Source organism: Corvus brachyrhynchos, unplaced genomic scaffold, assembly GCF_000691975.1.
Source record: "Corvus brachyrhynchos isolate BGI_N302 unplaced genomic scaffold, ASM69197v1 scaffold595, whole genome shotgun sequence".
NCBI classification, from domain to species: domain Eukaryota; kingdom Metazoa; phylum Chordata; class Aves; order Passeriformes; family Corvidae; genus Corvus; species Corvus brachyrhynchos.
Window position 1 is genome coordinate 1,288,131 of NW_008238373.1, and position 24,774 is coordinate 1,312,904.

The 24,774-nt window shown below is 37.7% G+C and overlaps 1 protein-coding gene across 11 annotated transcripts in view; it reads right to left on the bottom strand.

The window, feature by feature from the left end:
- Window positions 1-24,774, bottom strand: part of WDR64 (WD repeat domain 64) — a 71,777-nt gene that overhangs the window by 21,555 nt on the left and 25,448 nt on the right. For 10 of the 11 annotated variants that reach the window (XR_001862575.1, XM_017736367.1, XM_017736365.1 and 7 more), the window contains 6 exons: window positions 24,627-24,761; window positions 21,868-21,947; window positions 15,715-15,854; window positions 5,285-5,371; window positions 2,482-2,608; window positions 319-467 (listed from right to left, as the gene is read on the bottom strand). Coding sequence is in view for 10 of the 11 variants with exons in the window: in XM_017736367.1 (XP_017591856.1) it covers window positions 319-467; window positions 2,482-2,608; window positions 5,285-5,371; window positions 15,715-15,854; window positions 21,868-21,947; window positions 24,627-24,761 (718 nt within the window). In the remaining variant the exon portion in view is untranslated. The remainder of the gene's footprint in view (window positions 1-318; window positions 468-2,481; window positions 2,609-5,284; window positions 5,372-15,714; window positions 15,855-21,867; window positions 21,948-24,626; window positions 24,762-24,774) is intronic. The other variant, XM_017736368.1, reaches the window with a different exon arrangement.

The window sequence follows — 24,774 nt, forward strand, 5'->3', positions numbered from 1 at the left end:
CCACATATCACCAACTGACCCAATAAAAGATGCTACCTCTCCCTACAAATTTTGCCATCTAATGTACCAACAGTTGGTGAAAACTGCAGGTTCTCAATACCTCTTATGATTGTTGTCTCACTGTTAAAAAGAAAAGCTGGATCTTGTGAAGCAAAATAGGGTTCATGGCTACCACTTCTCTGGATCTCAAAAATAGCCACAAAACCAACACTTTGAATAATAAATTCTAATAACTTATCAAATCTCCTGATAACTTATTCCAAATAAAAAAGCTGAGAATTTTATTTTTCAGTATGAAGGGTGACAACTTACACTCACCTTCAGTATTGACTGAGTGCAAATGCTGAGAATCTGGTGAAAAGCCCTGTTGTAAAGCAGAACATTGAGGCTTTTCTCATGTGTCTGAGGCAACTCTTTTGAATCTTGTATCACACTAGCTAGGGGATAAATATCAATGACTTCTGAACCTGCACAAGGTGAGAGAAGTGAGAATATATACATTTTGTGCATAATTACTTTTCCTGGAAATTAAAAGATTTTATGTAAAGCATAGGGTTCATATGAGTTCTTCTGAAGAGGATAGGGAATATTGTCTGTTTTTTGAGAATACCTGTTCTCTGAAGCAGAAAACATTCACACACAGTCCCCAAAAAGCACCAGTCAAACAATGGCTAAGTGTTTATCTGTCTTACACAATCCCCTGCCCACCTTTGATGGGATTGACATCCTGACTGCAAATGAGTAGAACCATAAATCCTCCAGTCCCAGAGTTGGTTGGCATGAAATGGAATGAACCCAAATACATAAAACTCTAACTGGGAGATATATCACTCAAATAAATTCTGGTTTCTGCTTTATTAGAGATAAAGCAATTCTATCTGCAGGCAATGATCATGCCTTTCCAGTACCTTCCTTCATACAGCAGTGCAGGTCTGAATGGTGCTTTCCAAACACCTCTCAGTGCTCTCGAATCAGAGGGGTTGCAAAGACAGAGGCAGACGGGGACGATAAGACAAAAGAAAGGACAAGGTCTGTACAGTGCTCTCAAGCCAGAGAGCACATGCAGTCTCCCATTGTTAATTCCACTATCCCTGCCAGTCTGCCAGCAGAGGCGCAGCAGAGAGTACAGAGCAAAGGAGGATATTGCCTAATCCTTGGCATAAGTCCAGGTGCAGAGGCCAGCAGCTTGTAAACAGGCACGGAAGGAAAGCTATGGCAATATTCAAATGAAGCATGAAGGTGAGCTGTGATTTATGAATGTTAGTGAATTACTAAGTGAAAATCTCCTCTGTAAAGCCAGGTACACAGCAATGAGAATTAATTAGCTCACATATAGCCTTAGTCTCTTGCCCTCTTCAGGGGCAGGAGGCATTCACTTAGACTTTTAATGGAATCATTAACAGAGTCTAGGACCAGACTTTCACAAATATTTAGGCACTTATAGAACCATTTTTTATAAGGGCAAGGTTACCTCATTTTGTCAAGGATCGACCTGTACAAATTCCCTACATTGCTAAGCCTTGAAAATCTCACCAGCATAAATTTGAAATGAAGATAGTATCTGTATCCTTAAGTGATTAAAAAATTCAGTAGAAACCACCAAGTCACTGAAAACAAAATGTTTCACATTCATCTTCTCAGATCTGACAAGCTTTGCAAGCTTTGTGCCTTGTTCCTAATCCAAGGACAGAAAAGGCTGTCTCCAAAGACAATTCCTTTATTTGCCTGGTACATCTCAGGCCTCTATAGCCCCAGAACAAGTTCAAAGCTGTCTTTTTTTGTGACTACATCTCTGGGGCAGACAAACCCTGCTGATTTCAAGAGTCTCTGCCTTAGATACAAAAGGCTAACATCCTTAGTGACAACTGCAAAGCTCTGGTCCCTCAGAGGTTGCAGGCTCCCTGCTACAGAGTCAGGAAACAGAGCCCAGAAACCCCAGGTTAAGTTCCCACAATATTTTATTCCTAATCAGTTGGACAGTGTGTCTATTGACACCTCAGATTGTGGGGCTGCCTGAAGCTACTGAGTTAAATAAGGAGCTTGAATATACTTGTGAGGACTCCACAGAGATTGCATGCTGCTGGTTTCATCTCCCAACAGGAGGCGGTGCTGGAGGAATAGTTAGGGGGAGTTCAATAGCTTAATAGCTTTCAAGAAATGACAAGTCTATATAACAATATCGGTAGCTTAATTTTGCTATGGGAGGCTCACCTTGCCTTCAGTGAAGCCTATCTCATTTCCTTTGGTTCCTGCTGTTAATTCCCATGCTGCATATTTTCATACCATTTTCAAGACAGAAATTAGCACCATATTGTAACCCACTTTAAAACAGTCTTAATATGCAAATACCCTTGTCTCCCGGTATTCTGGGTATTCTCATATAACTCATTCCTGTACTCAATTTCAGTTGCATGTAATCATAAAGGAAATTGGATTCTAGGAAAAGGGGCATGCTCTCACACACCAACTGCAATAACATACCCATGAGAAGCATGCCATGATCATTGTCAAATACCATGGGAAAGGCATTCATCTCTTCAGGACTCCCTTGATTTTCGTAGAAGACCTGCAGCGGTGAAAGGGTCTGTATATCCCATACTCTAAAAACCTAGAGGGAGAGAGAGAGGAGAAAATCTAGTATTGTATCCTGACTGGATTTCCAACTCCTTTTTGTTTCTATGACATTAATATTATAGCCCCCAATGAAAATCACATTGTTAAGAATGGTACATCCCAAAATAAGCAAGATAAATATCAAAGGTATCTTTATCCCTATTTTACTAAGGATAAAATGCACAGAAAGGCTGAATTTTGTGGGCCTGAGAAGTCCACAGCAGAACCAGATCTCATGAAAACTGGTTCTACCCCTTAAGATGTCTCCATTGTGTGACATACTTTTCTGCCACATACAGATAAATGCCACTTGTTTAAAAACTTGTATTTGAACTGGACTATGAAATGGTGTGCAACAGTACAAAGATAAATTTCAGGGGCTACTGGATAAAGAAATTCCTGAAACCTTTGACTGACAGCAGATGTTGGACCAAATCAGGATCAGAACACATTGCAGAAGTATTATTTTTATGCACATAAAGTTCTTGTGCTCTCCTTTAGGAAATGCTACTGATTACAGTCAGGGTACCATCTTGTAAGGAGCACTTGATGTATTTAGATGTATTGGTTCTTTCAGGTTCAATGGAAAGCACAGCACCTGTTTTAAACTCTAGAATAATTATATGTTAGCAGCACTTTTCATCTTGCCTGATCAAAAACTGTGTTGAACTTACTGCTATCCCATGCAAACTATTTTTAATACTTCAAGAAATCATGATTTAATTTCTCAGATTCCATGGCCTGTAGTGTGGTGTATTTCTCTGCAAGGTAATTTTACTATGTTCTCAAAAGTTATTTTGTCATCACATCTTATTCATCTGCCATAACTGGTGAGTCGCATACAGGCATTTGTGCAAGTTATTTGTATTCACTCAATTGTGCTATTACTATGGCTGCATTTTAATTGGGATTTTAACACAAAGACACATGTTGGCACAACATCAGTACTCTCATAAATACTCTGAGTGTTGTGGGACTTTACAAAAGTCACAACCTGATTTTAAAGGATGTTACAGTGGATCCATCAGAATTCTGAAAAGGAAGGGAAGAAAAGGAACAGATACATCAATCAGTGTTTAAACAAATCACCTTTGGCACCCACCAGAGAGAAATTCATACATGAGTGTTTCAGAATTTTAAGTAGAAGAAAATTTCTCCTTAATATTTTGTTTGTTTTCAGGAAAACTCAAAAAGAAAGGACTCTAAAGAACTTTTTACTGAGAATAATTTTTCTCTGAGACAGTACTGAGTCAAAAGAATCATGTCCATCACATTCCTCTGATTGACTTCTGATTACATTTCAGAGTTCACTCAAACATGCAATTTCTAAAGCCTAGAAAAAGCAAAACAGTCATTGAGAAGCCTTGAAAAAGGAAATCCATTTGAACAGGAAAAAAAATTATGAAGCTCTTCATCCAGCTGAACAGTAGACCAGCAAAAACAGAAAGAAGAATCGATGGTGAGAATTGAGAAAGGGCAATATCGCAGGTGGATCTCCAAGCTCAGTGCTGGTACAGTCACAATTAGAGCATGTAAAAACAGGTCTAAGAGCTGAAAATCAATTAAAAGTAGGTATCTATGGAGATACTACAGTCAGGTGAAAATAATAAGTCACTGAACAGAGATATAATAACCTTTCCATCCAGATCTGTTAAAGTATTAGTGAAATTACACAAAACAAAAATGAAGAAAGACAATTCTAATAGTTTAATGGACCATTCAAGTTAAATTGGTCAACAAGTGAGGCATGGGTCTGACGTAATATCAAAGCAATAAAAAGAGAAGATGTTTTTATAGCACAGCTGAATATAAGTAAGAGCTTCCTGCACTATTTCTTGCTGCTTGTTCAGTCGTTATGGCCAGTACCACATTAAGAAAATGCAGTCACCTGAAGTGACAGCAAAAACCTAGATACATCACAGCATTCATAAATCTCTCCCCTGCCTTATGGCTGCCTTCTCTTCCCAGCCCGTGGGGAGGGATGGGGAGATTACATAAACTCCTGCTCCACATGAGTAACTCCCACACATGGCACCACCAGTGTGGCCGCAAGATAAAATGTCAGTGCTGCTCATCTGCATCAGCACACAGACTGTGCATGAATCCATACATGAAGAGAGGCAACAAAAGGCATGCTGATTTAGAAATTAGGAAGTGACTACGGGGAGTGGCCTTAGGAGTGTTTTGTTAATACTAACTTTACTATCCTACTTATTTATTGAAGAATTTCCCACAGCAGCCTGAGAAATACCAGGAATCCCTGAAAACCTTTGAGAACATATTCTTTACAGCAAAGTGCTTTTAGACTGTGTCTTCTGAAATCACAAAATACAGACCATATACAAGCAAACAAAATATATTAGGGAGGAGAAGGAATGTGGAAAGAAGGTGCTTCATGCTCTATTGGAAACAACCCACTGTTTCAACCTTATAGGGAAAGCTGAGCTGTACTTCCAACAACATTATATTTACTATGGTAACCTACATTAATGAGAAACTTGGTTTGGTTTAGTTGTTAGCAGAATTTGCCTTGACCCACAGACAGACTTTTTAAAGAGTTAGCAGCGCAGGGATTCTTGCCTGTGTTCCCACATTGTGACCAGCATTCTTCACACAGTTGGTATCAGGGCACAGGGGCATGCAAGAAATGCACATTCCATCTCTTTCCTACCTTGGCGGCAACAGCCCCAGTAAACGACTCTGTTATCCTCTCCAGGATTGCAATCTGGATCAGTTCCTTCTGTGCTGGGGTGCTCTTCTTGTGTCATTCATTTTTCAACCCAGTGGCAAAATCACATAGTTACAGATGGAATTTCTACAGACACTGATAAAAATTGGGAACCAAATCCCCCCAGAATTCAGTGGGAGTTCTTGCCACTGAGACCCCGTCTGAGCCCTCTAACATCCCTTGAAAAATTCAAATGTCTATATTTGCATTCATAAACACTTTCCTCTTGAACACCACCTTCAAGCTCTAAAACTCAGAACACAGAAAAAAGTCTGAACAATCTCTTCCGTTGGCTCTAAAGCCTATGTTTTATGATCATGTAAAACCAGCAACACACCTCTCTTCTTTTTTCCTTAATACATTTGAAGACAAACAGAAGGCAAAAGGTTCATCTTAAAAACTAAAATGTGAAGAGCAGAGGGAAATAGAGAAACGATGGGAAATAGGGCCAGAAAAAATTGGTAAATAAATTTTTTACATGCTTTCAGTAAAAACAATAAAGTTTGGTCTTGGGAACATTTATCTCTTGCCAGGTTTTTATGAGGATGCTACTGTGGAAACATGCTTTGACTTTGGAAGAAGCAAATCCTGTTCTCCTTTCTATCTGTAATTAACGGAGACAGATAAAGACTAAAGAAGTTCAGGTTTTGCCCCTTCCCCCACCAAAACATAATCCCTTCAAATTACTGATAGTTAAAAATAAGTGACTTTAAAACACTGTTCTACAGGAAATATCTCAATAACTCTCAGAGGAAACAGTAACTTTCTTTTAGTTCTTCCAAACTCTCACATTCTGCTGACACTTTTTGAAAGTTAAAGAATATTTGTTTTTTGAAAAAGTCAACCTTCCTCAATTTTACAGAATGGTGATGCTGCAAGTCTTTAAAAGGACTTATGAAAAAACACTTATGCAGGAAAATCCAAAATCCAATCACTCTTGGCGCAGAAAGAAGTTGCGCTAGCCACAGTATTCACTGTAGGCATAGACAAAGAAGAGTAAGGAACAATTAAAGTAGATTTTTTTGTTGAAGTGTTTAGTTTATATGCTCCTGTTTGCTACTCTGTTCACCTGTTTGAGAGGGTCATTTAAGGCTCCACGGTCTGAGTGAAAAAATTCACAAATTCATACAGAACATCTGAGGCCTCAAAGACAAAAATCACTAGGCATGAATGTCAAACTGCAGTTCTGCTTGCTGTGTTATTTAATAGAGTAAGTTATCTGCAGAGAGTGCCTATATGTGTCTTGTGATCCCTGAAGGTGATCCTGCAAAGTGCTACAACTCCCTGTCACAGTAAGAAGACTTAGGAACAAATTGATGTCAATGGGATTGCTTGTGAAGTTAAGGGAAATAGGATTTAGCTCTAATCATATTAATGCAATGTGGTGCAGCAGACAGTACTATAACTACTGCCTTATTGAGACAGCCACTTGACAAAGTTCAAAAGTATGAGCATTCCAAATCACTTCCTCAGATAGTATGATTAATCTGGCAGTATATAAAATTACTTACTTTTCCCAAACATGAAGGGATTCTGGAAAGAAATGAAACTGTCATATGCAACAGTGAATCTAATTACATAGTAATGAGCCTGAAGGATATATACTGGGTGCTGCTATTTAGAGTGTGTAAATGCTTTGCATGTCTTGTCTCTATACTGTGTGCAGGATGTGCAGCCAACAGACAGACCTGGTCCTTGCTGCAAAGACAAAATAACACTCAACACTTCTGGAGAACCACTTCAGTGGACATTTAGATGGTGTGGGGGTCAGAAACAGGAAGCTAGGGGTGTAGGACAGAGGCGGCTGCCCATGGATACCTGAATCAGAAGTTAAAAACCAGGTAAGGTTCCTCCTGTCAATCTTCAACCAATCTTAGAATGATTTTCTCACCTTAGACAAAGTTTTCTAAGGAATTTTACTTTTTCATGGAAGAACAACAGCTGTGTTGGAAGGGACCTTTGGAGATCACCTTGTCTAACACCATGGTTCAAGTGAAGCCACACAGAGCAGGGCCATGTCCAGATGGACTTGAAATATCTCCAAGGATGGAAATTCCACAACTTCTCCGGGCACCCTGCGTCAGTATTTGGTCTCCCACACAGTAAAGAAGTGTTTCCTCATGCTCAGACAGAAGCTCCTGTGTTTCAGTTTTCATTGCCTTTGTTCTGGTCACCAGGAACCACTGAAAAGATCCTGGTACCATCTTCTTTACACCCTCCTTTCTAATATTTGCATACATGGATGAGATATCCCTTGAGACTTCTGTAGGCTAACTTTGTAGTGACTTTTATTTTTGCAGACTACCTAAGGCACAGAGTAATTTGAATATTAGAAAACAGGACAGGAAATAACAGAAAATTGGGTATCTTACATGAAAAGTCTGAAGAATATTCAATGTTATTGAAGGATTATGCAATATAAGAGGAGAATAAAATTCTTAATATCTGGGAGAAACAAATAAACCAAAGAGAATAAAAGCACAGCAGTAAGAGAACTTTGGGTTTCAAAGCTGTATACAAAAGTGTAGCTGATATAGATGTGGCCACATAATTTTTGTGAAGGATGACTGGAGCAGATTTCCCAAATGCCTCTTTTTCAAATTATCTAGATTAAATTTAATATTGTTGCTCTATGGTACATTCCAGTAACAGCCATGATTAGCATGGTTTGACATAAGTTAAGCAGTGTGTTTCCAGCTGAGTTGCTCTCAGTTTTCAGGAAGACAAATGACTGTACTACAAATATATCCTTATAATAATGTCACGTGCTTTCAAAACAGGTTAGACAAACATCCACACTAACAGGCACTGATACAATCACCTGCTCAGTTACAGACAGAAAATGACACTTATGACTTCCCACAGGGATATTGCCCAGTCTATGTTAAACAGATCAGGAGACAGAAGACAGGAGACTGATAACATTAGGGGTTGAGTAAATTTACAAAAGTCAGAAAATGACAGAACTAATAACATATCTTACCTCCCTTTATCTTCTCTGAAATGCTAAAAATCTACCCTTAGTTTGTGTAAGAATAAAGCTAACATATGTACAACAGAATTACCTTAGGATGGGCAAATTTTAGGAAGGAAATGTTTATGTGGTTGCATCATGTTGGCTGCATTAGATTTAAAAGAAATTGTGAATGGAATGAAACTCTCCCATGCCCCAGAATGGAGATATGAGAAATTTTATTGCACGACTCTCCTGCCATGTGTAAATGTGAGCATTGCTCTTTAGCTAGCAAAAAATGAAATTACTTTTAAAATAAAAAAAAACGAAGAACAATGATTTCACTTGTTTAACACAAGGGTTTTGTGTTTACAAATGATACTGTACAGTGGTTTAAAGACTGGGAATATGCTTCTTATATTAGCCCTACTGATCATCAAACAAAACTGGTTTTATGAATTGAAGCCTGTAGGCTCAAATCTTCTTCTCCTGACTCACTTAGGTGGTCTAATTCAACCAAACCCACCACTGGAGATGTTCTAGTAAAATCAATGAAACGACTGGTGAAGTACATTTTGGCTTTCTGACTTCCACTGACAACTCAAATAGGCAAGATATGAAGTTGTAGCCTCCACTGTTCAAGTTCTGAATCCCCACTCTGCACTAAGTGAGAGAGAGTGGCTGTCATTGCTCCACAGCCTTTCAGTACAAGAGCTGGTCTGGTCTCTGCCATTAGCCTTAACCTCCTTGTTTCCACAGAGTGTAACATCATCTTTCAGGCCTGCTTCCTGCCACAAGCTCAATAGCCCCTGTGCCTATGAGTGGTTTTCTTTTCCCCTTGATGCTTCCTGAATGCATTCAATCAGTTCTGTAATATGACAAAATTAAGTAATAAGTGTTTCATGATGCAGGACGAAAAGAAGAATGGGCAAACTATAGAGAGACAGGGGCAATGAAGGACTGAGTGACATGAACGAGAGGAAAAAAAAACCACAGCAGAGATTTCCTATGCAGTATTCTTCTATCTGTGCTGAAGCATCAAGACAGTTTTCCATTGTTTCTTTACCCCACAGACTGTTCTCATATTACCATACATTCTGTAAAAGTCGTTCTTCTGTTTATTGGGCCCATCAGGAAAAAAGCAAACGAACAACTATAGCAATTTCTATTAACTTAGAGTACTGATATTTGTAGAAATATGCACTAGTGGTAATTTAATAACCAGGCAGATCAAATACCTTCATACAGGACAACCTTGACTTGCTTGGCTTGAAACTCGTCATAATTCATTGTCTATCTAGTGTATCCTGAAGCATCTGAGGATGCTGCTTAGCTGTAATTCCAAGTCCAAAGCTGGCTTTTTTAAAAGGACTTAATGTATTCTACCAGCCTTTCTTGTCAATAAAAAAGATGTTGCTTCAGTGCTTGAATTAGCCATATTATTTTACTTTGTAGAGAAAAGGTGTAAAATAATTCTAACTGTAGGAAATACATCACTTATTCCTCTTTTTATTTATTTTCTGTTCCCAAATGATAGGTATCAATGATATTACAATCATAAATCTAGAGATAGGCTTTGGCAGTCATCTTGCAAAAAATGTTTCCTGAAAACTGCTTTAGTGCCTTCTGCAGAATAATTCCAATCAAAGAGTTATACAGATTCGCATTTACAGTTATATACTTACGCTTTTACTTTTATGCCAATAACCTAATCTATGATATAACGTCCTGACACTTTAGCAACCATGTATTCTATGAAAACCTGAGCCTGTATTTTGGTACAATGACACAAGGGATGAGTTAATACCTTCAGACAAATTTAACAGTAATTCCTTTTTGGAAATATTTTCAACCAATGGAAGTCAAGACAGACACACTGTAATTGTAGTTGTGATGTATGCAGTTCCTGTTGGTCTGTGGTACATAGTTTAACATATGATTGTGCTTGTGGGAAATCTCAGCACAAGATTCAGAGCATGTTCCTATGATTAGGAACACATGGGTCACATCACCATTTCAGATCTTCTTGTAAATTCACTTAACTGAATTGCTGAAGAAAAAGACACAGCTGTGGACTACAGCTGTAACTGCACCTATGCAAACTGTTATCTCTAAGGTCTTCACAATCTGGAAGATCAGGAATAAACTTATTTCCATGAATATTATACTCTGGAGCAAGTTCAGCAACACAGAATTATGACAATTCCTGCCTTGGCCCTCCCCTCTACCTCAATGTCACTAATATGGAAATACTAATTCATAGGACTAAAGGTCATACAGAAATTATATACAAATTAATGTCTCTGCCTAATCTGTAGATATTCTTATGTTATAAACCCAATTAAACTAAGTTTAATTTTTGTGATAGGAGAATTAGAAAAATTTTAATAGCTGCCTGACAACTATTTACTAGTAATTAGTTCTATCAAGAAATCTTTATAATATTGGAGAAAAACAAAATGCTTATGTGCTGTAATAGCTAAAGAAATCTTCATTTTCTTAAATAGAACCAGTGTTTGAATTCAAATTCCAAAACAGTTTCTTAATTGTAGTTGTAATTTTTTTTGTTATTACTGGCTCAGGACAACTTGTTTTCAGTTAGATTAAATACCACAGAGCTCTCTTCAATGCTTTCCAGAAATCTGTATTCGCCAAAAATGCCACCAAGTAAATAAAGAAGTCTGCTCCAAAAAGAAGACAACACTGTTCAGGTGTTTCTTCTGCTGACAAAACCAGAACTGATCTAGTGAAATGTACTAGTTTTGACTGGGGTAGAGTTAATTTTCTTCCCAGTGGCTGGTATGGGGCTGTGTTTTGGATTTGTGCTGAACAGAGGTTGGTAATACAGAGATTTTTTTGTTATTGCTGAGCTGGGCTTCCACAGAGCCAAGGCCTGCTGAGTAATCTGTATGTCTGGAATCTACCTCACAAAGTTAACACACTGATGCCTGCCTCCCTTCCCTTCTCCTGGGATCTACTCTGTTTTCCATGCTCTGCGACGTCCAGACTGTTAGAATTAATAATCTTCTAAGCTAGCTCTTCCACTATAATATAAATCCCCTGTGATTTCTAACTTCTTTCACTAGTGCTGTGAAACCACGGTTTCGGATTTGTTCATTTTTACATTTTTGTATAAACTACAACGTACATTTCTGTTCTGTAGTATGAAACTAAGGCTAACACCATCAAATACATCCCCCAGTACTCTGGTAATAGATGTGTAACATTTGTGGCATCTTTAAAACCATTCACTGCAGGTTTTGAGCCCTTAATTCTGCCAGTACTTCTTCAGACTGCAACGCTTTGCTGCAGCACAAGTCTGAAACCAAAAGCCAATGTGATCCCTTATTTTTGAACTCTGTAGAATAAATCAGTTACATACAGGCTGCAGAGACATTCTTGTGAGCACATTTGATATTGCATAAAAATATCTTTACAATGACAAGGAACTTCTCAATATAGTTCAAGAAAAATAGCCATAAAGTTTAAAATCAGTCTGAATCCTCAAATGTACCAATTATGTAACAAAGATAACAATTGCAAATCTAAATTTAAAAAAATTAAAAGTCCCTACTTTTCACCTTTTTTGCAACTTTAGTTGAAAATAGCACAATAAAAAAGCTTCTATTTTAACATGGATAGCTGATATGGTTTAGGTTAAATTTAACTTTGGGAAGGTTCTGAAAAAGTATTAATTAAATTTTCCTAAGCTTTTCCCTAGTTCTCCTATTCTGTCAAGTATTTATTGTAAAATCTATATAAAGAGATTTTGCTTTGCTAGGATACAATGCTTCTATGAGATCATTGATATGTCTCTAACTTATTTTCAGTATAGATATATAGGCTGTCCATATTTTGCTTCAGCGGCCTCCTATATCACAGTCACTGAAAGATTGAAACAAAACAGAGAAAACTATTTTGATTTTTTTATGCTAGGCAGATGGAAAAGCAAGTTGGTCTTTGTTTTTTAGGTGGAAACAAATTAAATGTTTAAAGTAAAGTTAAAAGTTCCCTGAGAAGTTGCACACCTCTGTTTAATTCCTGTTTCTTGACTATCAAACACAAATGTGCTTTAAGTAGGTTGGAAGCAATCCTGTTATAGCTGACCTCCTTGTGCTATTTGGTATACTATGTATCATCTATAGATTGCATATTTGAGGTACAGAGTGATCAGCACTTTATTTGAAAGTCTGTGTTTAGACTTCTCTGTGAGGGATTCCTTCTTTTTTGATATAGTTTTCACTATGACCACAAGATTTATCTGACATTTGAAAGTCTAGGAATTTATGTCTATTTTTTTGAGTTTTTTCTTTTTTTTTTTTGAGAAGTGTAATTTCAGCCTTGTAACTCATTGCACTATTTAAAACACGCATAGCTTTTAATTAAAACATACTTTCATATATTCATTTGCAGATACAAGTGGTCTTACTGACGTCATTGGCACAACTCAGCTATATTTAGTTAAGATCACATGTCCACATAGTTGGAAACTTTTAAAATAGATTTTGCTTTCTTATGAATCATCATATTGAATCACAGAAAAGCCCAGAAGGGCCCTCAAGAGATCTACATTTACTGCCCCAGGGGCTTCATTCTCAGTTGCTTTTCCATAAATATCTTTATGTTCATTCATTCCCCTTAAGTCATGTCTTACATCTTACTGCATTTTTCCTACATGTATAGCTTGCAGGTTATCTGTCAAAACCCTCCTTAATCCACAGTAATGAATGTTCATTCATTCCCCTTAAGTCATGTCTTACTGCGTTTTTCCTACATGTATAGCTTGCAGGCTATCTGTCAAAACCCTCCTTAATCCACAGTAATGCATGCCTGTAGCAAAGTTACAGTTACTACAGAACAGACAGGTATAGGTTTATAGGAGTGAGGAAGGGGGAAGGGTTATGGCTCCAGGATTATGTGAAGATGGGAAATTTTGATAATTTATTTTCAGCCAGTATTACTTTTAGAAATGTGCGGGATTTTTTAAGAATAAGATTAAAGAAGTGAAAATGTGGTATTTACTGTCACCACAATGAGCAGTAGGAAGCAATTAGAGCAGAGGAGTGGCATGGGCAGGAATATTTCCTACATAACCCAATAAAAATCTGGAAAACTTTGAGATAAATGGATATCTCGGTTGACTAATTATTGATTTATAGGAGCTATTTTTCATAGATCATACCTTCAATTTCAATGGCCATTCTGAACTCTAATACTTCTGCTCAATGCCTGCAGCTTTAACCAGTTTGGGGTAACTGGTTGATTTAGTATCTATCCTCTCTACTCCATCATTGTAGATGCTAGAAGATATTGAGTAGTGCTAAATATTGAAAATATTGCACTGGACCACTCTTGAAATAGTTCCATAGCCATTCACAACTACTCCCTCAGGGGCTTCTCTTTTATTTTTACACATATTTACAGAAGTTTTTATTCTCTCCTGAAAAGTGACAAATGATATAATGATATAAATCACCAACACCATGATTCCACCAATAACTTCTTGTAAACCCATCTATTTCCAGCAGAATCTTACAATATTTGGTAGAAGAAGTGTTTTTACTGATTTTATTAGTATTCCTGTTCATGGGCAGTGCTTTGGATCAGTAAGCTTTGTAAAAGACACAGCTTAGAAAGAGGTCAATAGCTGAACAAGATACATAGAGACACCAGAAGAACTCCACCTATGGATTTAGGCAGGCAGGCAGAGAGAAAGGTAAAAGAGCTGCAGGAAATTTTTGCAGGTGATCACTACTGAATGAAGCATTTGAGTACAGGTTCTGTTTTAATTCTGACAGTTGCTAAAGTAATACAGAAATTATCAGAATGTTAATATCTACTATTGTACACATTCTTTTATCACACTTGGGAAGATAGTATGTCAAATAGTTCCATTCTTGCTTCTCAACATAAAACAATTTGGAAATGTTAAACTAAACCCCTGCCTTTTAATTAAACAAACTGATAACCAATTACTATCAGAAGTGCTTACTCAAAAATAGATTCCTACTTGAATTTCTAACATTGATTTCACAGAATCACAGAATCATTTAGGTTGGAAAGACCTCCAAGATCACCGAGTCCAACCTCTGACCAAGCACCACCTTGTCAACCAGATCACGGCACTAAGTGCCACATCCAGTTGTTTCTTAACACTTCCAGCGATGGTGACTCCACCACCTCCCCGGGCAGCCCATTCCAATGTTTAACAACCCTTTCTGTGGAGAAATTCTTCCTGATATTAAACCTAAACCTCCTCTGGCACAGTCTAAGGCCATTTCCTCTTGTCCTATTTCTAGTTGCCTGGGAGAAGAGGATGATCCCCACCTGGCTGCAACTCCCTTTCAGGCTGTTGTAGTGAGTGATAATGGCTCCTCCCCGTCTCCTTTTTTCTAGGCTGAACAACCCCAGCTCCCAAGGCCGCTCCTTGTAGGACTTGTGCTCCAGGCCCTTCATCAGCCTCATGTCCTTCCCTGGACATGCTCCAACACCTCAATGTCCTTCCTAAAGTGAGAGGCCCAACAATGAACACAGGATTTGAGGAGTGGCCTCACCAGTGCTGGGTACAGGGGGACAGTCACTGCCCTGGTCCTGCTGGCCACACTATTGCTGATACAGGCCAGGATGCCACTGGCCTTCTTGGCCATATGGGCACATTCCCAGTTCAAGTTCAGCTGCTGTTGACCAGTAACCCCAGGTCCTTTCCTGCTGGGCAGCTTTCAGCCACTCTCCCCCAAGCCTGTAATGCTGCCTGGGGTTGTTGTGGCCGAAGTGCAGGACCTGACACTTGGTCTTATTGAACCTCACACTGTTGGCCTCAGCCCATCGATCCAGCCTCTCCAGATGCCTCTGCAGAGCCCTCCTACCCTCCAGCAGATCGACACTCCCCCAGCTTGGTGTCTTCTGTGAATTTACTGAGGGTGCACTTAGTCCCCTCATCTGGAGCATCAGTAGGGATATTGAGCAGGTCTGGGGGTCACCTCTAGAGATTGGCTGCCAGCTGGATGTGGCACCATTCACTACAACTCCCTGGGCCTGGTCATCCAACCAGTTCTTAACCCAGTGAAGGTGCACCTGTGCAAGCTGTGTGTGGGCTGACAGAGTTTCCAGGTGTGTTCTATGGGGGATGGCCTCGAAGGCTTCGTTGAAGTCCAGGTAGACAACATCCACAGCTTCCCCTCACCCACCAGGCAGGTCACCTGGTCATAAAAGGACACCAGGTTAGTCAGGCAGGACCTGCCTTTCCTAAACCTGTGCTGGCTGGGCCTGATCCCTTGGCTGTCCTGTATGTGCTGTGTGATTGCACTCCAGATGATCTGTTCTATAACTTTGCGGGGCGCTGAGGTCAGGCTGACAGGCCTGTACTTCTCTGGATCCTTCTTGCAGCCCTGTTTCCTTGAAGTTCAGAAAAGTGTTTTACCTTTGCACAGGAAAGGCTGATGACATGTTGATCTTTCTCATTGGTCACAATTTCCACAACACTGTGTCTGTGTCCTAATAGCTTCCCTGTAGGACTAAAATTAACAGCAGGATTCCACAAACGAAGGATTCTGTCATTACCTGAAAGAAAAAAAAAATGAAATATATATAGTTAGAAAGATTGAATAGTCACTTGTACTGCAAATAAGCTTTGTAATTGAGAGCTTAGTGTTCATAAGTCTGTCCTTTCATTCAGGTAGACTACTCCCATATAAGGATGTGAATTTTTCATTCTAAGGGACGGATTCCAGCTTATGTTTCATTGCTAATCCCCAAACACATATTAAAAATGCATAACTGATTAGCTTTTCAAAGCCTTTTTATTTTACTAGAGGAATGGTGGGGACACTGAATGGGACTACATGGACTAGTCCCAGAGGAGCAGAGCACTTTAATAAAAATACAACTGGGCTTCATATTTTTTTGTTTCCTTCAAAGACGTAATTTAGAAAAATGTAAAAAAATTTTTGTGTCCATTTAGCCAGGACACAGAGGGATAACCTCCTCTATGGAAGAACATGCAGAAAGGAGTGGGCATGAAAGCTGACGGCAGATAGGAAATAGTAACTGCTGATGATTGAGTTTGTAAATGAGAATTAGGTGTTTCATTCTTATCTCTGTGTTCAAACTTCAAATTTGCCTACAATTTAAGGAATAATCTTTGATTGTGTTATAGCTGAATCTTCGGTACTATTTTGCTAACAGCTTCCATAAATATTTCAAAACACAAAGATGTTAAAAAATTATTTTAACTTTCAATTCCTGGCAAATATTGCAATTGTACGAATTGTATGCATCTGGTGGAACACTCTATTTTGACACACAATAAATGAAATAGCCACATTTTGTCTAGACTTCTGTCTCAAGTTTTAGTTTTCTCTCAGCTTAAATGAAGAGCAAAAAGCAAAAAACCCCACAGACTAAGAAGTACATGCCCCAAGAGAACCAGCTCAATTATGTTAAGCGCTCAGCTCAATTATGTTAATAATCTTCCTTAAGCTTGTTCAACCTACTGCCATTAGTCAGTCTCTCCATATCTCTCCAGAAATCTATTCCTTTCCTTCTTAATGCAGCAAGATGTGATTTGTTTAGGAGCACCATCTCCCTTTTCCTCCATTAAACAATATTGTTCTCTGAGTTAAATTGATTCCACTGTTTATGTGGCTTCTCTCTAAATGAGAGAGGCTCACTGGAGGAATGATCTACTCTTAAAATAACTACAACAGAAAGCCATTTTGATTTATGCCAGCTCATTTCACAAGTGTGACTGAGAATTCAACTATGCAAACAGCTGTACCAGCACAATGGAGGGAGAACTTCTGCACAGGAAAGGAGGGCCATGAGTAAGTAGATGACTGGCTTGAAACTTCAGGGGGAAGAGATTCTTTTTCAGGCAAAACTACTCTAGATAATCTTTATATGCTGTAAGCATGGCAGGAAGTAGCTTAAATGGGTTATAACTGCACAAATGGTTTATGAAGCCCTTTTGGATGGGGAAACTCCGGAACATGGTGGGTCCCTGCTCACTTCCTCAGATTTTGTGTTAGGCTGTCCCAGACAGGACCTGCAAGTTAGCAGAACCCTTGTAACCAGGTCAGTATATACTGCGAAACAAGTCCATGGGAGTAAAACTCAGCTTGCAGGCCTCCCATGAGAAGGACATGAAATAAAGTAGACAAAAGCCTCCAGTGAGACTGGTTATAACATCAGAGGGAACAGACATTGCTTCAACAACATACCTCTTACCAGCCCCAGATGGAAACTGTCACATGTCTTAAGATGATGGAAAACTGGGTAGAAGCTGTTGACAATACCTGATCAACTTGACTGCCTGTTTGCTGCACTTTTGAGGAACAGAACCTTTCTTGGTCTTCCTAACTGCTCTGTTCTTTATATTCCTGAAGTAATGGCAGATGATCGAAGGGGAGGATAGCCCCCTTTAATTCTGGCACAGAGAATGTCTTTTAAGAGTAGAATCATTAATACTTGCCATTTACTTCAGATATTAACTGGAAGATCAAGTGACATTTGGGAAGAAAACCTTTAAAAAAAAGGGAAGAAAACCTTGCCCTACATTAAAAATACTGTTTGCTTTTCATGTGAATTGTGGGTTAATTTTAGTTCCTTTTACTGACGTGGAGATAATGGTAGATTTTATTTATTATAGTAGATATTATTTATATTAGATTTTTTTTTTATAGTAGTAGATGCATTCTCTTCTCTATTTCTGGACTAATGCCAGATTGGCCCTAACGTTCACTGCTACACTGGAACATTTCCTGGAACATTTGTTCTCTCCATGCTCCAAATATGCCTCCAGGATTAAGAATCCTGACACAGAAAGTGTGCGTATTAAGCACATTCAAGAAAAGCCTGAAGAAGATGATCTATCCAACAGCAAATTTTTAAGATTTTGTGAAATCAGTGATTTGAATCCAAACAGATTCAGTTGTGTGGGGGTCCTTTCCATGACAAATAATTATAAAAACAGATGTTTAGGGTTTTTTTAGAAGTCAGATTCTACAGCCACAGCTCTGTTCTAGTTAGATGTTACGGACTCAAATACCTTCTTTGAACATGTGATGCTTTGTCAAACTGTCTCTCTTGACGACACAGTTTTGCAATTTGTGCGGTATTACAAGTCTGCTGAGCTGTCTGCACCTCAGTGATGTTGAAACCCACTTGAGAACAATAACATTTTTGAATGGAGAAATACTAGGCTTAGCCTGGCATCCTCTATAGACTATAAATGAAAAATATACCTCCTGGTTTCTTTCTATGCTGCTACTCTCACACAGAAAACTCCTTATAATTTAAAAGAACTTGTCTTTCCTTCAAATCTGTCTTTTAAATAATCTTGCCTTATAATGTCTGCAAAATCTCTTCACAACAGTCAGACATCTGGCAAACTAGCTTATCATACTGACAAATGTCTCAATATTTTTTCTTTGTGCTTCCTTGTCTGTCTTTTATGTTTTTCTTAAATTTAGACTGCATCATTAGCTTCTGAGAGCTAATATTAGAGGAGTTCTGGTATGTGATTTCTATCACTAAGATTCCTGGGAATTCCTGAAAATGTGCTTTACTTGTTCCAGGAATTCACAAAGGAAACTGAACAAGCAGAGAGTAGTTCCTTTTATCAGTCTTAATCTGTTATTGTTAGATTTAGAAAACATGAATAGTTTTTCTTCTGCTTCATTGCTCACAGGAAAACAACAGCCAGATTTGAAGAACTAATAGGGCTAGAAGTTGAAGTATCATTTAAACCTGATCATCTCCTGCTTTTATATGCATACCTAATTTGATTTTAACTGCAGTCATGCCCTTGAAGTGATGATTAAGACATAGCTGGAATTGAAACGAATACAGAATAAGAAGAAAACCATGTAACTTCACCATTCAATGTAATATTAATGCAAAATGGTACACAAAGAAGTTATTTTAAACTACTCTGGGCTCCATATTTTAGGCTGCCATCAGGCTTTTATAATTTTACTGGTTGAAATCTAGCCTTAAGCATGAAAAGCAAACTCAGTACCAGGTTTGTTTTTATCTTATTCATTTTTATAAACATCAAATATCTAGAAGATAAAATTAGGTTGCGTCACAGTACTGAAAAACTCATGAGCATGTGTCTTTCAGTAAGAAGAGTGTTAAAACATGACTTCTTTAATAATCACAGTAATAATTCATCACAGTATGTAACATTCCATTTGTGCTATAAACACCTGGCTAAATAACATTAAGTTGAGGCTTAGTAAAACGTTTAGCAGATATATCCTTGCTGAATACTTTAGAAGCTAGCCTGCAATCAAAGGCTGGATTTTCCTTTTATTTTAATTGCTGAATGCGACAAATAAACATAGCTTTTACAAATGTTTGAACATGTCACCAAGAAATCTATATATTATGATTCCTGAATTATTTACCTGTTATGGTCTCTGATTTTTAGGGTATATTACAGATAAAATTGCAGGCTCCCTAATTAACTAGCTTGTGTTCATTTTAAATAGCTTACATCTGTCATTAACTGGATCATCAACGTGTGTTTTTCAGTTAGTTAAGAGTGAGATGACTTTTAAGATATAGAGGCAAACATAGTGCGCTCCAGCCTGGCAGCATGCTGTGCCATTGTGAGCAGTGCATTCTATTAAGAGAGCACAGAATTCTGAAGCTCAGCTTTTGAAGGCTTTAGCAGACAGGACTCTCAAGACCTGCAGCATTATTCCAATTCTTGGTTCAGCTTCATAGTAGGCCCTGACTGATCTAACTCCACAGTGAAACTTAAAGAGATGATCCCACCCTGTCTTTGTCTTTGGACATGCATTCCCACTGTGTTCTGAGACTCTTAGTAATACAGCTCAGGAATAATTTCCTTTCTTTTTCAAGGGGAGCAGCAGGGCTAAGCTTTGGGAATGAGGGTGAGAGGCAGAAGGATGTCTTTCAATAATTAGACAATGGCTGTTGGGTGAACAAGCAAGACGGGATTCCAGCTCAAGGGTATGTAAATATTATGAATTGACAGGAAGACTGTTAGAAGTATAATTTCTTACGCTTTTTCAAAAATCATCAAAATCATCATTACAGAGTCCTTAAACACAGTATTATTAAACTTTTTTCATGTTGCCCACACTTTCAATACTTTTGTGTAGTGAAAGTCAAAACAAATTAGAATTCAATGTTGAGAAAACTCATCTGCTTCTAAAATATTCTGATTAGGTATCTGTTTAGATGGGATAGGAGCTCCTGCATTTTAAGTCTATCCTGCAACCATCACAAACAAGTATGCAATCTAACCTTTTCAAAATTCCAAGCTCCATTTCAAACTGAGAATATTTTTCTGCAACTGCCACTGGACAGAAGACTCTTTCTGAACATCACTGCTCTAATTTTTGCTCTAATAGACATCAGTGGCATTCCTTGTTAATTGTCACTTTTCTACGTTATAGAAACTATACTTTTTTAATCTTTGCACAGTGGTGCAGTTAGAGCTTAGCTCAGTTTGTTAGAGCCTGCTGCTAAAAACACCAAGGTTGTGAGTTCAATCGCTTTATGGGCCATTCACATAAGAGTTGGACTTGATGATCCTTACAGGTACCTTCCAACTCAGAATATTCTGTGATTCTGTTTTATGAACAGTCTCTCCATGGTAAGACTTCCCCCACCCTTTTTCTATACTCAACTAATCTTTCTCAAATGTGGTTCATATCAGCAATATAGAACCAGCACAGGTACCTAGGGCAAGTGTTGCTGCATGGTCGTCCTATTCCTATTCTGTGCCACAAGTGTTTACTGCTGGTCACTGACAAAGTGGGGGGAGCGCTTTAGGCAGACCTTTGGTCTGGCCTACCACAGCTATTATAACTTTCTTAGAAAGTTTACCCAGATTTTTCTCTTCTTCTATTTCCAGAAGAAGATTTCCAGTGTGTAAAAGAAACTTTTACTAGTTCCTGTGTAATTGACTTTCTTTCCCATTCAGACACCTCACCCTGGTTTTATTACCACAGCAAAATCCTCCAGTTCTACCCACATTTCGTTCTATAGGACCTCCTTTATGTCATCAGTACATTTCTCCAGACTACTTTTTTATGACAAGGTAATCAGTGTAAACAGTATCTGCTCCAAGGCTGAACTTCAGAATGTTCACTAATAACTCTTCTACAGCTGTATTGCTTTTCCCTTAAATCTTGTGTCTAGAAAATCAATAGAACCGTCTGATATTTATTTTGGTATCTGTCACTATTTTCCTCTGGGGAAACTGTTAAAATTCAACATGAATTATTTCCCATGTCTAGGTCTTTTTTTTTTTTTTTTTTTTTTTTTTTTTTTGAGTTATACTGCCATGTATATTATCAAGGCTGGACAGCAGTCTTGGCCATTTTTTTTAGTTCTTGTTAAATATAGACATAAGAATTCCTATGTTCGACATTGCAATTTTTAACAGACACAATATATAAACAAGATTGCTGCCATACTCCAGCAACATTTCTGCAACACAAAATATGACCACTGAAGCAGACAGGCCCATAAAATTATTGGATAACTGGGAAGAAATGGATGAAGGAGTATGTCTTGGAAAAAACCCGATACTTACCTCCAGTAACAATGACTTTTGCCTTTCCACAGTATGTGAAGGCATTTACTCCTTTAGAGACAGAAAATTCCTTTACAGGTCTGCAATTGTTAATAAAACAATCATGTAAGAAATATTAGAAAAATACAGTCTACGGTCATTCTGCCTTATTTTTCTGTAGTATACAGAATAGCTGTTTGCATAATGTATACAATCTCATGTTAAAAGCGAATTGATTTGTAACAGAGACTTGGAGTGATACTGGCACCAATGAAACAGAAAGAGGGTGCACTTTCCATTAAAGAAATAAATATCCAATTTATACACCTGAATCTTTTAACAGGCAAACTCCAAACAGACTCCCAAACTGGTAGCTGTTGCCAAAGTAAGCTGCACACAAGCCTGTGTGCTTAAAGCAGTTAATCACTGAGGAAAAGTACCAAAGCAACTACAATTGCCTGTTTCAGACATGGAGGTCTACTGTGATCTCAATGTTACATTACATGCAGTTACCTTTCTGTTGCTTCTGTACAATGTATTGTATAATGACTATTCTTTATATGATCTATTTTGTGTTGTATAACAACATGAGACAAGTATGTGAAACTCAACAGCTATTCTATTACATTCACTGCTAAAGCATGGGAATTCAAACAACTAACACAGATTCAGATTGACTCAGTGTCCCTTCTAAACCCATCCTTTGAGCAACTTCTGCTTATCTCTCCATTTTTATCCATTTCTACTAATGAGTGAATATTTTATTGATTTTTGGATGTAGCAATAGCAAGGTATACACCTGTCATTCCCATGAAACAACGACTTCCAGTGTAAATAAGCTGTACAGAACTAAATGAGTATACATTTAATTTTTTCCTTTGAAATTCAGACAAGTATTAGTTCATCTATTCTGGACTAGAGTAGCCACTAATATTGAAAACCATAAATGGGGGTGACAGTAAATCTAACAAAAGACTCTGGAAACTTTGCAGATTAATGAAAGAGCTTGTTATTTCTAGGCAGGTGTAAATAAAAGGCTGCTTGCTTCCTATTATTTAGAGGGAGAAAAGATTTTTTTTCCAGAGCTCTAACAGAGAAGTCTTGATTCTCTTGATGGTGTAAAATAACAATTGATTTAAATGTATGATTAACAGATTTTGTAAGGTTTTTTCACCTTTTACAATTCTATATAACTGTTCATTAGCTCTTTAATGAACAGTCTTGATACTTTTCCAAGATCAGTGGAAATAAGGGATTCTGGCACTGTGAAGTCCTGTCCAAGCCATGGCCTTGTAACAGAAGCACCCTGTGACCATATGCATACCTCCCTTTTTTAAATACTTTACAAGAAAATATTATAGGTGTTCACCAGCCATTATTGACAAAGAAACTCAAGTCACATAAGGGAGAAGATGCACTGCATCCCTCTTTGAGTACAATAACAATTCCTTGATGCGAAGTTAATTGGGAAAATTTCTTTTGTTAGAACCAGTAAATAATATTTTTAAATAAGAGTTACTTATTAAATGGACATTTCAAAATGATTTGACCTATAGATATTTTTAGGACTATTAATTTCATTTTAAGAGCTGTGTAATTTTTCAGTTGTCTGAACATAAATTCATCTACCTGTTTTGTGAAACTGCTTAGAGATAAGTATTTATTGCATTTGGAGACACTATTGACAGTGTGAAATGAAAAAGAACTACCAAGGTATTTGCAGTTTATGTTCTTCATTGAAGTATTTGATGGTAGCATCTACTCTTTTGACTAGATTTTTGGCTCTGCAGACTTAGTTTTCTTTCTCTTCTAACTAATCCTATTTCTCCAAAGCTCCCAACAAAAACAAACAGGATTTCTCAGCTGACGCATGTGACCTTGGACAATCTGTAAGTGTTTCATAGTTCACTTTCCCCATCCTCAACAGACATGCAATACTCATAAAACTTGAAGTTACTGTATTGATTCAAGAATTACTACATGAATATTTATGGCCTGTGTTATACAAGAAATAAAACAGATTATAATAGTTGTAGCTACTAGCCTTAAAAGTCTATTAATTTCTCTGGATTTACCTCACAGAGGAATTGAGAAGCTGATATAATATTTACAATTTTTTGAGACATTTGAATGAAAAGTTCTATTTATATGTTCTTTATAGGTCCTTCTTACATCGAATTCAATTTGTATTATTTAATTGTGCTATAAACTTTTCTGAATTCACAGAATAATTAGGCTTGGAATCAGCTTAATCAACTAATAGCACTGATGAGCCACATGAATAAGGACTTGGCACTAATAAGGAGGCCATAACCTCTTTCCTGCTGCATAGTAGAACCACTTCACAGCCCTCAGAATAAATTGTGTTCTTGGTTTAATCTTGTATAACTCAAACTTGTGAAACTAAAACTGTAAATAAAACTTAGTTTATTTTTCTCTGGGTATAGATTTTAAATGAATGGATATATGATACGCATGCGACAAAACAATTTTCTAACTAAGATTTACTTGCTAAGGAGAAACTGGAGGAGACAAAACTGTCAACATAACATATTTTAAGGGTTGTGAGTACTGAACATATATGGACAGTCCTCTCCTACATCAAAAGCTAGCACACAAAAATATTCAAGCATTTAAACAAATGTATTTTTGTTTTTATTAACAAGGCTAATAGAAAAGGCAGATTCATTATGACAAGATGACATCTTACAAGGCACTGATCTCCAGCAGAATTATAAAGCAGAAGATCTATTGCTTTCTAGAAGATGTCAGATACTTACAGGTTGTCCTCTAGTCGCTTTATGTCATCCAAAACAAATGAATGAATACTGTCTGTAGAGCAGGATGCAAAACGTTTTAGGGCAGAAATATACTTAATCTTCACAACCCAGTCATCATGTAGCTTGCGTTTAGGCCTAGGGATATCAA